At 44.5% G+C, this 16,415-nt stretch overlaps 1 protein-coding gene across 2 annotated transcripts in view; it reads right to left on the reverse strand.

The window, feature by feature from the left end:
* The window catches only part of LOC122788278 (alpha-actinin-4), a 1,502,973-nt gene that overhangs the window by 817,563 nt on the left and 668,995 nt on the right, over positions 1 to 16,415 (reverse strand). For both annotated transcript variants that reach the window (XM_044055436.1, XM_044055378.1), the window contains exon 9: positions 13,525 to 13,617. In XM_044055436.1, the coding sequence (XP_043911371.1) occupies positions 13,525 to 13,617 (93 nt within the window). The remainder of the gene's footprint in view (positions 1 to 13,524; positions 13,618 to 16,415) is intronic.

Here is a 16,415-nt window from a genome sequence, read left to right on the forward strand (position 1 = left end):
AGACAGCAACCTCCAACCGCTCTTGGTAGGTACGTCCTTCAAGAAGGCAATAACAGACCTAGTTGCCCTAGTGGAAAGGGCCCTTACAGCTTCACGTGTTCTCTCCCCGATAACAGGAGGTGCTAGAGTGAAAGATCTTTTTAGAAATGGTCTTCTTGCAGACAGGTTATCGTTTGGTGTTGCTAGCAAAGGCTACAGACAGTTGGGTTAGATATTCAAATGGGTTTTGTAGTGCCAAGTTAGAAGTGTAGCTGCTTACGGGTCTCTGAGCAATGCAGAAATCCCTCTCCTTGTTTTGTGGGTTCAGAAGTAAGATGGGTAGCTGCACTGCCAAATATAAAAGAGGCATCAGTCACCACCTTGGGTCCAAAGGAAGGGTGAATCCTGAGAAAGGGACTCTTTCAAGACGGAATATGATAAAGCGTTGGATTGCCTAGAGAACCTGGAGTTTCTGAAACAGTCTACACTGAAGAGATAGTCAATGAGCAGGTGGTCTTTCATGCCAGGAATTTTAAAACTGAAGTATTAGCCTTTCTAGGACAAAGGCTAGGTGGCAAGGTGGTCAACTGCTAGACCATTGGGTAGAAGAAAGCAGGGGTGAAACCTGAATCCTGAACGATGAGTAAGAAGGGTCATAAGAAGCTTCCAATCAGATAGAGGTCCTGGTGTTGATGAGAACTTGATTACGCAGAGTTCGTTCAGCTTGAAAACACATCCCATTACCTGCTCAGGTTTCCAGGCAACTGGTCTCCTGGCTTTCCCTAGGATGCCCCGCATCCACTTATGAAGGGAAAGACACCCTCTCTTGTTTAGAGTATCCTTCAAGCTGACAGCTGGAGGTAAAGGGGGAATCCTCCAAGGCTGATGGGCAGAAGGCTTGTAGAGTTTGGAGTAATATCCAAGTTACCACTGGGCAGACAAAGCACCAGTTATGCCTTAGGCAATGTGGAACTAAAAGTATAGGCCTAGACACTCAGTTCTGGAGAGTCCTGGGAAGTAGGGTCTTTGGTGCAAAAGCATAATTAGGTCTGTCCATATGAATAGGGAAGTGTCTGTATTCCAGGCTGAGATATCTTTGCCCCTGAAACCAAAACCTTTTCAAAAGTGTGCTTTTCCAGGTGGCAAAGAGGTCCATCTGTGGGGTCCCCCATTCCTCGGCTATACTGACAATGATCTCCCAAATGCAGCCACCATAGGTGGGTGTCTACGGGCTTCTGTTGACTGCCTTCCTGTTGGCAGAGCAGACCTTGGAGGTAATGAGCCAACAGCTGCCATTCCATGGAGTACATTATGATTTGCACCCCACAGCTAGGCAATAGGGTAGGCAGGAATGATTTTGCATTTGTGTCACAGGTTTGTATCATGATCTGTATCAAGGGCTTGCACACCTGGTTCTAATTCGTCCCAGAGTGCTAGTAAAGCCCCTTGTGCTGTCAGAAGCTCCTAGTTTATATGCTTCCTGACTACCATTAGGCCTGTAACTGTTTGAACAGCACCCCTCAAGCTGTCTGAGGCCTTTGTAGTGGTCTTTGCTGCAAAGCAGAATGGTAGGCCTTGGTTCATGGAACAGGCCTTGGAACGCCATGTAGAAATGCCTTTTAGGCCTGGTGTCAGCCTTATTTTGGGTGAAGGCACTTGTGGGCTCTTCATATTTTCAGGGTGGCACTAATTGCCTCATGTGCAGCCTGGCCTGGGAAAGCATGGGAATGAAGGCCCTATAACCCAGTTAAGTAGAAAATTCTCTGGCTGTTAGAAAATTGTTGTCCAAAGGGTTTTTGAAGCCACATGTTCAGAAAGGATACCCTGTCTTTTGAATAGCAGAAACCAATAAGATCCTCCAACCATAGCTCTCAACCTCAGAGCAAGAAATCTGGGCAAAGTCATAAATAATGGGTGTTTGGTGGAGGGGGGGGGGTTAAATATTGTTTTTACAAACTAAGAAAATTGACAGAATACCAGGTTTTGCATTAGCAGTAAACTTCTGAAGGTTATGAATTCTGAATTTCAAATTTCTGAACACCTTAACCATTATGCCAAAGTTCCACAAAGATTATAGATTAGCAGTGGTTAACGTTGCCGTCTCACAGCAAGAGGTTCTCCAGTTCAATCCTCTGCTGGGATGCCTTCTGTGCGGAGTCTGCATGTCTTCCTTGTGGTCGCGTGGGTTTCCTCTGGGTGCTCTGGCTTCCTCCCACATCCCAAAGATATGCTGTAGGTGGAGTGAACACTAAATTGGCCCTGGGCATGTGTGCCCCTTCTGTGGAAGGTTGGGCGCCGGGCTGGCAACTCAACACCATGAGGCTCCACTGGCAATCGTGGGCGGACGGTGATCTGCAGTGGCGACCCCTAACCAGGAGAAGCCGAAAGAAGATTAGTACTAGGCTAACTGCACTTGTGGGCCATTTTAAGCCTATCACCCCATGTGAGAATCAAACCCTGCACCTTGCAATTGTAAGGTAAACAACTTAATTATGCCAATCTCCCACTGAAATAAACACCTGTCCCCCAATTCAAACCCAAGACCATCGCACCTGCAGACCACTGCATTAACGTGCCACGTCACAGCTGTGTCATTTTCTGACTTCAGTCCTCAATGATTTGGCAGTGATTTGCCATAAAACCACCATTTTATGAGTAACAAGTCAAAAATATGAGGCAAATATCTGGATATTCTGCAAAAATCTGTACAGTTGAGAGGTATCCCCCCCCCCCACCCACCCCCCCATCATAACAGTACTCTGGTTCTGAAAAGAGTTTGGGATTATTGGTGTAATCTCAGGAAAGTGAATATGAATTGGGTGAACAAAGTCTGAAGAATGGTGCCAAGCTTTAGAGTTGGAGGAAGCCCTTTCCCCAGGTAGGGGTAAATTTGTAGCCTTTGTTCTTAGCAGAAGGCAACGTGGGGTGCTAATCGTTTTGTGACTACACTGGGAGCATCAGGGTAGACAAAGGAGAAAGTACAAATTGCAAAGGTTTGGGACTAACAAAAGGCTGAAGAATCCTTGATGCCACTATGGGAATATGCAAGAATGTATTCTTTAATACTGGTGTCCCCATGAAAGTCCTAGGGAAAAAACATGGACAGGAGTTAAGACAAGGCTGTGTCCTAAACATGGGGCCCCTGCAGGAATAAGCAGAGGGCCCTGAGCAGTGTAGATAGAATAGCCCCTTTTTGATATAGACGTGCTGCTTTAATTGAGGCTTGTACACTTACAGATCCCATATGTGAAGGCCTCTGCTTTCTTGGAATGGTGAAAAAGAGGAAGCCTGGCTGCCTTGTGGGTTTTTAACTTAGAGGGGATGGCCCCCTGGGAAGGATAAACAAAATTCACTAATTCACAGAAATGAGAGGTCAGTTTCTCTGAACAAAGGCAGTCTTCTTCAGGTCTGGGAACAAGACTGGAAGGGGGGGTGCCATAAAGAGGAAAGATCGTAACAGCTCCCTAACAAGGATCTGACCAGTGGGAGTCCCTGGTGTTGGGGAGGTGGGGTGCCCTTGCCCTGGCCCCTGTTGCTGAGTGTAGTCCCCTTCCCTATGGGCCATTCCTTGACCTGTTTTGCGTTGAGGGAGGAAAAGACCAAAGATTAGTTGGATAGCTTCTGCTGAAAGGTGGCTGTACCTGCAAGAAAATTTTGGTTGTCTGCATAAACTTAGCTCTGTCCTCTTTTTTTTTTTTTTTTTTTTAAGGAGTGTCTACCTTAGGGCCAAAGAGAAACTCCTTATTCAAAGGAGCATCCAAAAAGTTGGATTTAACCTGCTCCAGGAGGGCTTGTTCCCTTTAGTCATGTGTGCCTCCTAAAGACAGACCCAGTGGCTATGGCTATGCTGGCAGCCTCCAAGGCATCAAATCCACAGTGTAAAAAAAAAAAAAAAAAAAAGTACTTTACCACCTGTGAGGTAGAGCTGTCGATGTCCAGTAGTTATTTAGATAAACTCAGGATAGCCATTAGCTTTTGTCTCGTCCAGGAATGTTTCTCGGTGTTGTGGAACTGGCAGTTGACTGCCCTCAGAGTGGCAAATGTGTTCACCTTTTCTGCCAAATCAAGGGCTCCTCTCTCTATCATTGGGTAGGGGATGTCTGGAGGTGTTGGCTCTTGACACCCTGGGGGCCAGGAACAAAAACCTCAGGGTCTGCTGAAGGGTTCTTAAAAAAGGTGCTTATGTGAATCCATTACCCTGTAGGAATCGCTCAGGTTTCCTGGGTGCAGGAGGGAGTCTGGTTTCAATGAGGATTCTTGTAAACCAGCCACCTCCAAAATAGCAGGAACTGCCAAGGGTTTAAGTTCTGGTAGGTGGAGAGATTCACTGACTTTTCTTAGCTTCGATAGTCCTGTGCTTTTCCCAATGAAAATGATCCCCTGGGATAGATCCTCAGGAGGTGATGCAGAAGGCAAAGTTTCCTCTGAATCCAACTCCTCAAAGGAAACCAAAGAAGGAGCCTCCTCAAAGACTGACTTCCTGGTCAGAATCCTGCCTGGTCTCAAAGGGATCAATAACCCCTGGAATTGGATAGCTTTTCCTTTTTCCTGAGAGGGTTCAGGGGAGAATGTCTTCCCCTAACCAAGGAAAGCAGATCCTCTGCCAATTTAACCACGTCCTGTTGATAAGCCTGAGGGTAGGGCTGGAATGGAAAAGGACATGGTTTTCTAGTAGGAGTTTTTTGTTTAGGTTTTGGGATGTTGGGGGCACGGACACCCAAAAACCTTTGATCTGCAGTGGAAGGGCGGTGTTCACAGAAAGTAAATGCCTGCGAAGCAGTCTCAGACCCAACCAAAAAGTAGAACAATGACCGGTGAAGATAGAGGGTCCTGGCAGTATATCGGACTCAGAAAGGGTCTCCAGAGGCCTTCTCTACCACCTCAGTTGGGGGAGGGGGCTGGGAAGATGCCTCACTGACTTCCACGACAGCCAGTCTTGAAGGGCTAGAAGATAGCAATTGGGCGTCTTCAGTAGTGCCTGAGCCTGGGCCATTTGTGCTTAAGAACACATACATCTGGACAAGAAAGGGACACCATACCACACGACTTACTAATGAACCTGGCTAAACTGTCTACCCTACATTGAATAGTTCAGCTATTGAAACTGGCACAGAAAAGTACAGTTTTGTACCTACCATAAATGTAGATGTCCAATAGGTATGCATCTGCAGTCATAACATATGGGTTGTCCTGCCTCAGGCAGCCCTTCGGTCGGACGGATTCCAAAGTCTGGGTCTGGCCTCGGCTGATGTCGCACTTTCCCCGACGTCAGAGCGTCTGGGGTATAAAAGCATCAGCCGACGCCATCTTCCTCAGTTTTTCTTGCCCCAGATGCCAGGTGCCCTCTATGAATGCTAAATTTGGATAAAATGCCAAAAAATTCCAAACATAATGCAAACATATATACATATATCTATATACAAACAAATACACCATAACAATTCCCCCAGCTAGCTAATGAAGGGGTAAGCACCCTAGGAATACCACAGAGGGGAAGGATGGAGGGTAAACCTGACTGCAGATGCATACCTATCGGACATCTACATTTATGGTAGGTACAAAACTGTACTATGTCCTTCAAGGATGCATCTGCAGTCATAACATATGGGTAGAATACCATAACCAATCTGGGGGTGGAGGTACTAAGAAAATGATGGTGTAGTTAAGAGACCCTGCAGGACTGCTGTAGCAAAACCTGCTCTGGATCTGGAGTATAAGGGTAAATTGTAATGCTTGGCAAAAGTATGCACGGAGCTCCATGTAGCAGCTTCTAAAATGTCCTTGGTAGCCACCCCTCTTAGGAAGGCTGTAGTGGTGGCTGTGGCTCTCGTGGAATGAGGCCTAATATTCACAGGAACAGTCTTTCCATGAAAGGAGTAGCAAAAGCAAATGCAATTTCCTATCCATTTTGAGATAGTCTGTTTGGAAATTGCTTTTCCTTGTGTCCCAGTAGCATAAGCTACAAACACAGTTGGTCAGTCTTTCTGTAACTTTTAGTTCTGTCCAAATAGTAGCGTAATTGTCTGTGGATATCCAGAGTGTGTAGAAGTTTCTCCCCTTTATTTTGTGGATTTGGGAAGAATGTAGGCAAATGAATTGCTTGGTTCAAGGATACTCTAGATACCACCTTTGGCATAAAAGTTGGGTTGGTTCTTAATGAAACTCTGTCCTGATGAAAAATAAGAAATGGCTGCACTGCCATTAAAGCTTGTAACTCAGATACTCTTCTTGCTGAAGTTATGGCCAGAAGGAATGCAGTTTTCAAGATAGAAACTGTGGATCTGCCGATGCTGCTGGTTCAAATGGAGGAAGTGTTAGTTTTCCAGCACAAAGTTGAGGTCCCAAGTAGGTAAAGGTGGTCTCCTTGGAGGATTGATGTTTCTGATTCCTCTGAGAAATTGTCTTAAGAGAGGATGCGAGTAGACAGGAGGATTTACATTGTATTCTGCTGAAATTGCTGAGGCATGTATTTTAATGGAAGAATAAGACAGGCCATTGTGGAACAATTCTGCTAAGTATTCCAGTATATGTGACATGTTCATCACTGTCACATCAAGGCCTTTGTTGTGTTCCAAATGAGAAATCTTTTCCATTTTGCTGAGTATGCCTTCCTTGTGGAAGGCGAGCTTCCATAATAATGTCCTTTACCATCTGGGATAAGCTGTCCTGGGAAGGAGTCATGGTATTCTCCAGGCAGTTAGCTGCAAGGTCTTTAGGTTGGGATGCAGGATCTTGTAATTGTTCTGCGTGAGAAGAAGAGGCCATAATGGGAGAGGCCACGGTTTCGTCTGTGACAAGCTCTTCAACAGTGGGTACCAATGCTGCCTTGGCCAGTCTGGAGCTATCAGGATCACTTTTGGCTGTTCTGCTCTGATCTTCAGTAAAACCTTGGACATTAATGGGATTGGTGGGAAAGCATAGACTTTTCGGGCTCTCCAGCTGAAAGAGAGTCCACCTTCCATGCTTGTGGATGGTATGTCCTTGTGCAAAAAATTCAGTTGATTGTGGGGTGAGGCGAACAGATCTCGGGCCTTCCCCATGTCTGTTATGAGTAAGATGATGTCTGGGTGCAGCATCCATTCGTGTGCATCCATGGTAGTTCTGCTTAAGCTGTCCGCCAGAGTATTGTCTTTCCCTGGCACGAACTGGGCCTGTAGTTGTATATTGTGTTTCAAAGATCCCATAGATTCAAAGCCAGTCTGCATAGAGGGTAGGAGTGCGTGCCTCCTTGCTTGTTTATGTACCACATAGCTGTGGTGTTGTCTGTCCTTATTAGCAGGTGGCCTTGTTGAAGGAAAGGTTTGAAAGCCTCGATTGCATGTATCACTGCCAGCATTTCCTTTTGGTTTATGTGCATTTGCAGCTGCCCTCGAGACCATAGCCCTTGGATACATTTGTCCTCCATGTGTGCTCCCCAACCTCGGTCTGAAGCGTCCGTGGTGATGGTTTGGTTTGCTTTTGGTTTGAAGAAAGGCAACCCTCTGTTGGTCTGGCAGGCTTGAGCCCACCACAGGAATTCCTTTTGAAGGCAAGGTATGATTGGAATCAGAGTTTCTAAGCTGTGACTGTGCCGAGTCCATACACTCCTTAGGTACCAATGCAATCTTCTCATATGTAGCCTGGCTTGTGGAATTAGTATTATGCAGGATGCCATGAAACCCAGGGCCTGCAGGATTTTCCTTGCAGTTAGCTGAGTTTGTCTTGTCAGATTCTTGAAGTAATCTGGAAGTTGTTACTGTTTTTCTTCTGTGAGAAAGGCCATTTGGGTGGTTGTATCTAGATCTGCACCCAAAAAGGTTATCCTTTGGGATGGTACAAGTCTTGATTTTTGGATGCTGACTGTGTATCCCAAGGCCTGTAATAGCTGGATGGCATAGTCCAAGTCCTTTAACAAATTTGTCTTGCTGTCCGCTTGTATCAGGCAGTCGTCCAGATATGGGTAGATTTGAATCCCCTGGTCTGCAGTGTGCAATTACTGATGCCAGGCATTTTGTGAATACTCTGGGCGCAGTAGATAAGCCAAAGGGCAACGCTGAGAATTGATAATGCTCTGATCCTGCAAGAAATCTGAGGTGTCTTCTGCAACTTTGTCGAATGGGGACAAGCAGGTATGCCTCCTTGAGATCTAGAGTCACCAGCCAAGACTCCTTGCCCAGCATGGGAAGAAGCTGCTGTAGGGTCAGCATCTTGAATTTCGGCACAATGAGGTAAGTGTTCAGTGTGGACAGATCGAGAATAGGCCTCCATTGATTTTCTTTCCTTGGAACAAGGAATAACCTTGAATAAAAACCTTGACCTTGTTCTGAGAGAGGAACCTTCTCTATGGCTTTCATTTGTAGTAATTTGGCGATTTGCTTCAAAGCCTCCGCCCTCTGATTTGGTGGCAGGTCTGGCATTCCTTTTCGTTTTGGCAATGTGTGGAAATGGAACCTGTAGCCTTTGTCTATTTGCAGTGTCCATGAGTCCCTTGTAATGTAATGCCAATTTTCTGAAAATAAAGAAAGCCTTCCGCCCAATGGTGCTTCTAATTGAGCCCTGGTTGGCGGAGTCAAAAATAAGTCAGTGTGTTTGTCCTGGTGTAGCAGTTGTTGTTGCTGTTCCTGCACTACCTCTCTGGCTTGGTGGCTGCCACTGACTGCCTCTGTAGTGGCCTCTAGCTTGCCCTCTACCTCTGGTACGCCTGTTCCTGCCTCTGTGATCTTTCCGAGTCCGGAAAGGACCAATTCTTAGTAGGCCAATTTCTGCTGAATCTCGGTGGTTGTACCTGCAGAAAGTCCTTGACTGTTTGCACAGATTTTGCCTTTTCTTCAAACTTCAAGACCTCCTGGGCCGTGGAACCAAATAATTTTTGTTTTTCCATTGGAGCATCCAGGAGCTTAGCTTTAACATGGTCCGGTAGAGATTGTTCCTTCAACCAGGCATGCCTTCGTATAACTGCCCCCGTCATTGCTGACCTACATGAAGCTTCCAGTGCATCATAACCACATTGCAAAAAATGGTTGCTAACCTGCTGTGAGTTATGTACCAGATCCTGAAGTGATTTACGGTCAAGGGACTCAGAGGAGGAAAGTTTCTTATACAATTCATCTAACAAATACTCTTGGTACTGAATCATATGGAATTGACAATTTAATGCCCTCAGAAAGAGTTGCAGAAGTATAAACTTTCTTTCCCCATTGCTCTAAAGCTCTAGATTCCCTTTCAGAAGGTAAAGGATTTTTAGCAGTGGCAGCTGCAACCCCTTTTGGGCCCTGTGAAATGGTTTCTGGGTCTGCAGTGTGGGCCTTGTACAGGTGAAAATGAGAATCCGGGACCCTGTAGTACCTATCAGATTTGGCAGGAGCCGGAGGGAGAGAATCAGGGGCTGTACTAGCATCAGAGTACACATCAATAACATTCAAAACAGGAGGTATAGCCAAAGGCCTATGCTGAGGTAAATGCAAAAAGGTCCTTAATCTTTGTCTGGAATCAGAAAATTCCTGGCCCTGCCATTGGAAATGCTCTCATAGAATGCAGTGTCTCACCAAAAGAAAACTCTTCAGGAGAGGAGGCCGAAGGAATAGATTCTTCAGCATCAGAATCCTCGTAGGCCAAATAAGCCTCCTGCTGGTGGTCTGACAACAGATTCATCCGTAGACTCATCTGAAGAGTGGGGGTCAGAGGGCTCAACCCTGGGCCGTTTGTCTGGAAGTGGAAGAGAGCCCCTGTCCGGGTGAGGTTGAGAACCTCTAATTAAGGAGATAAGATCCTCTGCTAGGCTGAGAATTTGAGTGCTGGTAGAAGGCCTCAGAGGTAGACTTGGGAGGCAAAGCTTTGGCAAGTTTGGCAGCTTTAGCCCTAGAGAAGGCCTTAATGGACATGGATGCAGGGGGTCTGGCTGCACCACGTGCAGGGGTGGACTTGTCTAAAGGAATGGTGTCGGACATGTTCTGGACACCGGTTTCCGTAGGTAGTTCAATAACCGACTCGGCCGGAGCCTCCGAGGCAGAGGTAGTCTGTTGTAAGATTTCGGCAACAGGAAGCACCGAGGACTCTGTTTCAGCAGAAACCGAGACACTCGCGGTAGGCCTGACCGAGGTTTCAGCCGAAACCGCGGGCCGGTCCTTGTCCTTCCGTTTAACTACATGTGAAGTCTGAGTCTCCGACGGCATTTTATATTCAAAACTAGCCCCAAAATATTCCTCTGCAAACTCCGACCGACGCCTAAGCGTTCGCCGGTTGAAGGAAGCACAGGCAGAGCAGGCAGAGACGTCGTGGTCCGGGCCTAAGCAAGGGAGGCAGTAAGAGTGGAAATCCTTATGAGGTATTTGTTTCCCACAAGTTAAACAATTATTTACTTTATCTGACATCGGCTGAGGAAAGAAAGAGTCCCCAACGGGGTACTTAGCTTTTTCGAAGTCTTCGGTAGCTGAATCAAAGGAGCTGGCCGACCGGCACTTGCAAACTGCTTCTGCTTCGGGCACCGCACGGCAAGAAAGACAGAGGAAGATGGCGTCTGATGATGCTTTTATACCCCAGACGCTCTGACGTCGGGGAAAGTGCGACATCAGCCGAGGCCAGACCCAGACTTTGGAATACGGCCGACCGAAGGGCTGCCTGAGGCAGGACAACCCATATGTTATGACTGCAGATGCGTCCTTGAAGGACATCGACAGTTAGGGACATCGTGGTCAGGGCCCAAACAGGTTACACACAAATGAAGTGAAGTCTGTAGGATTTGTTTTCCACAACTGAGACAGTTAAAGTCTGACATTAGATGGTAAAAGGAAAAAATTCCCCAATGGGGTACTTAGCGTTCTGAAGATTTCACTCTGGCACAGACTGACTGATGCATATACTGGATGTCTGCTTCAGGCTCAAATAGCAAGAACTGAAGTCATGACATCGGCGGACTCCACTTATATCCCAGTGTACTGGAGTCAGGAAAAGGCGCCCGCCAGCCGTAGAAGGGAAATTTTTACTTTTAGTCAGATCGGTTAAAGGCATCCATGGAGGAAAATCCCACAAGTCAGGACTGTAATAGTAAACGGACTGGCAGCAGGACTGTAATAGTAAACGGACTGGCAGCAAAAAAGTTATGGGTAACTGCGTCCATAACTTTTATGTCCTAGGTTCAATGCAAGTGGCATGTGTGTGACATATGACATACAAAATCACAAGACTTTGTACACTGGCCGAACACTGGGCTGCCCTGGGAGGGAGATCCCTATAGTGTGGTATACTGCAACAGTGAGAGAAGATAATCACTGGATACACTTAAATTCTTAAGGAGTCACCGGTATATATCCCATGAACCTTAATTACAGGTGGTTTAAGGTACTCTAGCTTGTCTAGGTCTTCCTTGAGTTTTTACTGAACGGTTGTGTGTGGTCTTGTTATCCTTTGGTGTGGATAGTAATCACAAGCATTTTGCTAAAATTATCCCAACAGTTCTAGATGGCACACTCACTGTAAAAGTGGCCTCTAAGAACCAAATTCCATCTCTAAAGGGAGGATGGCAAGGAATGCTTTTAGTGGCCAAGGGTAGTCTGAAAAAAGTACTGGGTTATTTGTGGAAAACTATGGACTACAGATAAACAGCCTGAGAGTTTTCAGTTAAAACTTTCCTTGAGTGCCAAGCAATGGTTGCAGCATTAGCTTAAAGATTACTGGCTGGCTGCTATAAACAAGGGGTATACTCTCTGTAATAAGCCAATTAGATGGAACAGGCAGGGGATTCTTCACTGAACTCCAAAATGGACCCAGCCTCAGGAACCACAGCTGCACTGTGAAGGCTGGTACAAGTCCCTCCCCAAACAAGTTCATGAAATTAGTACCATCTTCTGAAGAAAAATGAACACCGGTACAGCACTCTGACAAAAGTAGATAACCCTGTCTCTTCAATGGGTTGAGTTCATGCCTTTAAGTTTTCATGTAATCTCTGCAAAACAAAAATCTTTCAAATGCACTTTCTTTCAAATGCAGAACTGTGAAAACAAGCTTGTAAACTAACCAAATGTCCACCTTACTCACTTCAACCCTGAAAACTGAATACAGAAATACCAAAAATTGCCTCAAAACAGGGAAACTAACATTCCACTAAATGTCAAAAACAAAACAAGTACCAGAAATGACATAAAATGGTCTTCAATGGCATGTGTGTAAAATTACTATAACCTCTTGAAGGAACTGATTTTGAACAATTTCTCAATTAACAAAAAACTGAAATACTGGCACATACACCCAAGTATCTCCCAACTACAAAGAAAATGGAGGGTGCCAAACTGTTAACCCAAGGAACCAGAAAAATGTTCTAAGGTTGCCTGTTCAAAAAAGGAACAAATGTTTTTTTTTAACAGTAACAAGTTACAGCTTTACACACTACCAATAATGAGCAAAGCAGGGCTAATTTGTACACAATAGTTTGTGAAATGAATGTGAAAAAACAAATTGTGATTTTCAAATAGACTAAAATCAGCGGCAAGAAGTGGTTCACCATGTACCATGCAAAACTAATGAGCTTGTGGAGCCAACTAGAGCTAGTGTCAACCTGAATAGCATTTTAAATGCTATACTGAGGAAGTCCTGGCAGAGACCCTTTAAGAGAAATCTTCCTAGCAAAGAACAGTTCCACACTTAAGTACAAGAAATTCGTCATACTAGAAAGGTATGATCAAAAGACTATTATACAACGACCACCCATTAATATTAAAAAATGTGCATGCTGATTGGTCAGCGTGCACGTTGTAAATCAGTTATAGTAATGGAAAAAAGGTTCGGTCGCCCGGACTTTTTCCCTTACTATAACACTTTTAAGCAACGGAGAACGCAAGATCTCCATTGCTTCGTACTGTCTCGCTATGTTAAACGAGTTTGACATAGCGAGACAGCTTTAAAAAGAGCAACGGAGATTCTCCGTTGTTTTTTAAAGCTGTCTCGCTATGTCAAACTCCTTTAACATAGCGAGACAGTTTGTAAAAAGCAACTGAGATCTTGCTTTCTCCGCTGCTTTTTTCAAAACTGCCTCGCTATGTTAAATGGGTTTAACATAGCGAGACAGCTTTAAAAAAGCAACGGAGATTCTCAGTTGCTTTTTTTAAAGCTGTCTCACTATGTTAAACCCATTTAACATAGCGAAACAGTTTGTAAAAAGCAACGGAGATCTTGCTTTCTCAGTTGCTTTTGCCCACAGTTCTGATGCACTGCGTAGGCATACGCATGTGCAGTACATCAGAACTGCCGCAGAATCCAGACAGCTGTGGAAGGGCAGCAAGGAGGCAGTATGCAATGCCATTATTTAAGTAATTATTTTTTTTTCTTAAATAATGTCATTGTATAAAAGCAATAACCCACTTCTGGGTGTGGGTAATGCTGGATTTTACCCACGGTTGACTGTTTCGCCACTCGGGCTTCGCCCTCATGACCAAACCACACCAACCATGGGTAAATCCAGCATTACCCACACCCGGGCGTGGGTTATTGCTATAATAACTAGTTTACTCGGGTCTCAAGCCCATTCTCAAGCTCATTATTCAGACAAAAGAATGTAAACTGAGAGATACTTACATCGCTCGCAAGTCTCTCATAATCTTCCATAAGGTGCTCATTTTCTTGATTAACTGCCAACACTTTGCAGATACGATTAGCTGCTGTCTCAGCCTATGAAAAATGAAAACATGCTTAAGACAAGAAAACATGAACCTTGAGACTTTACACAACTATCCAAACACTGCAAACCACCTTTAACTTTTTCTTTAGTTTCTGAATTGCTGGCCAAAACATTGAGAAAACTACAATCAAGAAGGATTCTTAAAAATTCATAGGTTCTTACCAAGCTTACTGTCAAAGGAGACCAAGCTCAGCCACATCACGAAATACTGGTACGAAACTGTGTTCCATAAGGTAAACTTTCAGGCATTTAGTATAGTTCCTAAACACCAGTTAGTAATACATTTTCAAATATAGCTGACACTATGCCACATGGACCATTTTAATACAGACTGGCATTTTTAACTATCTGAAGGTCCTGCATATCTGAGAGTACCAACTTGCTAGAATAAAAAAAATATGTTAAATCACTTGCATAAATCTTAATTTAATGCATGCAACTTAAAGGAATATTTTACTGATCGCAATGAAATTCCACACTGCAAAAAAGGGAAAATAAACATTCCCTTTGGATCACTAAACAAAAGTACATTTGTGTAAGAGCTGGCCATAACAGTAAATGACTGATGACTATTGTAGTGTTACTAATGGAATATCCTGCCAAGGATAGCCATATGTCCTGCCAACACACCAAGGCTGGGTGCCTTCCTTTCTCACCATACATATAATGCATGAACAAAGCTAGAAAACAACTACCTCAGGCCTTCTAGCCCCAGACCACGAAAATGGAATACCTGCCCACTGTGGTCGGGGAAAAATTACAAAGCAACAAGAGGAAAGGAGGTTGGGATGCAATACTTCAGTTATCAGACATCTACTGGTATGGTAAGATCATACACAACTGCACTCTGAACTTTGATCACTAACCTAGAGGAATATTCCCAAAGCTGCTAAAGTGGAGCGAGGGAGGTGGACTGAAGCTGAGCTGCAGTCTAAGATTCCTTTAAGGATGGATATAGCAAATCCAGCCCAACCATGGATAATATCAATCTTAATATTTAGCAAATGTGTGAAGGGAAGACAAGGTAGTCGCTTCTAGAATGGATTTAGAATAGAGACCTTTGGAAAAAGGTTCCAGAAGAACTAACAGCTCTTGCAGAACGGCCTTGTAGAGTCTGACTACCTTTGATATAAAGGGTTACTGCTAAGTGTTAACCTCCCTTGTTTAAGATGACAAGGTGGAGAGGTTGTATGTGCTTGCAGCTCTGAAACCGTGGCTGAAGTCAAAAGCAAAGCAGTGTTCCATGTACAGAAAAGAGGATACAGATTAAAATAAGGGATAAAGGGAGTTTTTTCTAAGACAAGGCTGAGGTCTTGAGGTGGAGGAGCAGTTCTTGGTAGCCTGTGTAGGAAACCTTTGAAAAACCTCTTTACCTCAAAATCATGCAGACAGTAATGTGGATCAATGAGCAGACGGGCACAGATGGTTGAAAAAAAGTGCTTTCATAGAATAATATGCCAGTCCAGAATTGAGCAGCCCACACAAGAATAGCAGGGATACCCATAAAAGGATCTGGTTTCTTTTGGCAGCAAAAAGAATCAAAAAGAATCTTTTCCATTTGGAAACCAGGCTTTCATGTAGCAGGTTCACAAAATAGTGCCCAAGTGGAATCAAAATCTAATCTAAATGGTTAAACAGTGTAGCAATTTGGATGAATTAAAAAGCCCTGCGTAGCTTCAGAAGGTCACCCGGGGGGGGGGGGGGGTAATGACTGCCCTGGGCCAAACGAAAGAAGAGAGGAGGAACAGTGCTATCTGGGCCAAAAGGGAGTCGGCACAGATAATTTTGGATTGCACTTTATCTTGACGATGACTACAGGAACTGAGAGGGAAGGAAAGGCATAAAGGAATTTCCCCTTCCATGAGAAAAAGCATCCATTTTCCAAGCCTTTGGCCATGGTACTCTAAGACTACCACAGTTGTTTGTTCTCAACAGAAGCAAAGACATATATTTAAAGGTGTAGCCTACCAATGGGCAAAGTGCAGGAAGATTATCTGTTTAAACATCCATTCTTTGAGGGTTTGCCCCGGATTTGAAGAAATAGTCTAATGCAGGAGTTTCTCTCTGATGAAATGTTTACTGCCATTAGGGAAACTTTACTGGATAATTTCCCAAGCAGTCATGGCTAATCAGTAGAGGTGATGGGACTGCGTCCCTGTCCACTTATCCATTACATCACTGTGGTGTCTATCACTGTGGTGTTGTCTTGAGATGGCTAGGGGTCAAAAGGTGGTTGAAGGACTGATGCAGCAGGATGAGAGCCTTCTTTTCATTGATATTGTGGCTTTTCTTGATGTCTGAGAAAGCATCTTGAACTTTTATATCCTTGGAACATGCCCCCCCCCCCCTAACATTTTGAACCATCTGCTTAAATCTCACAGCAGGGGGAAAGAACCTGGAAGGGCACTCTGACTGACAATTCAGGTTGATCCACCATAGAAATTCCTTCCTGAAAGGCAAGAGAAATTGGTTAAGTTCAAGGGGTAGCAATGCTGAGTCCAAATAAACACTGAATCTTCCTCATACAGAGTCTGGCATAAGGGATCACAGGAATTGCTGACCTACCGCAGGGCTCTTAATCTCTTGCTATGGTCAAAAACAAGGATAGAAGTAAACAAAGTTCAGTTATTGACAAAATTGTTTGAAACAAAAAGCAGCTGATGACATCTGGCCTGCATCCAAGGAGCACCAGGTCCTGGGACAGGGTTAGAAAGTACTTTTTTGAAGTTCAAGGTGAAATCACAAGCATTGCAAGATCCATTATAAAGTGCAAATTCTCTAGACATTT

This window comes from Protopterus annectens, chromosome 1.part0 (assembly GCF_019279795.1).
Source record: "Protopterus annectens isolate FY-2018-M chromosome 1.part0, PAN1.0, whole genome shotgun sequence".
Taxonomy (NCBI): domain Eukaryota; kingdom Metazoa; phylum Chordata; order Ceratodontiformes; family Protopteridae; genus Protopterus; species Protopterus annectens.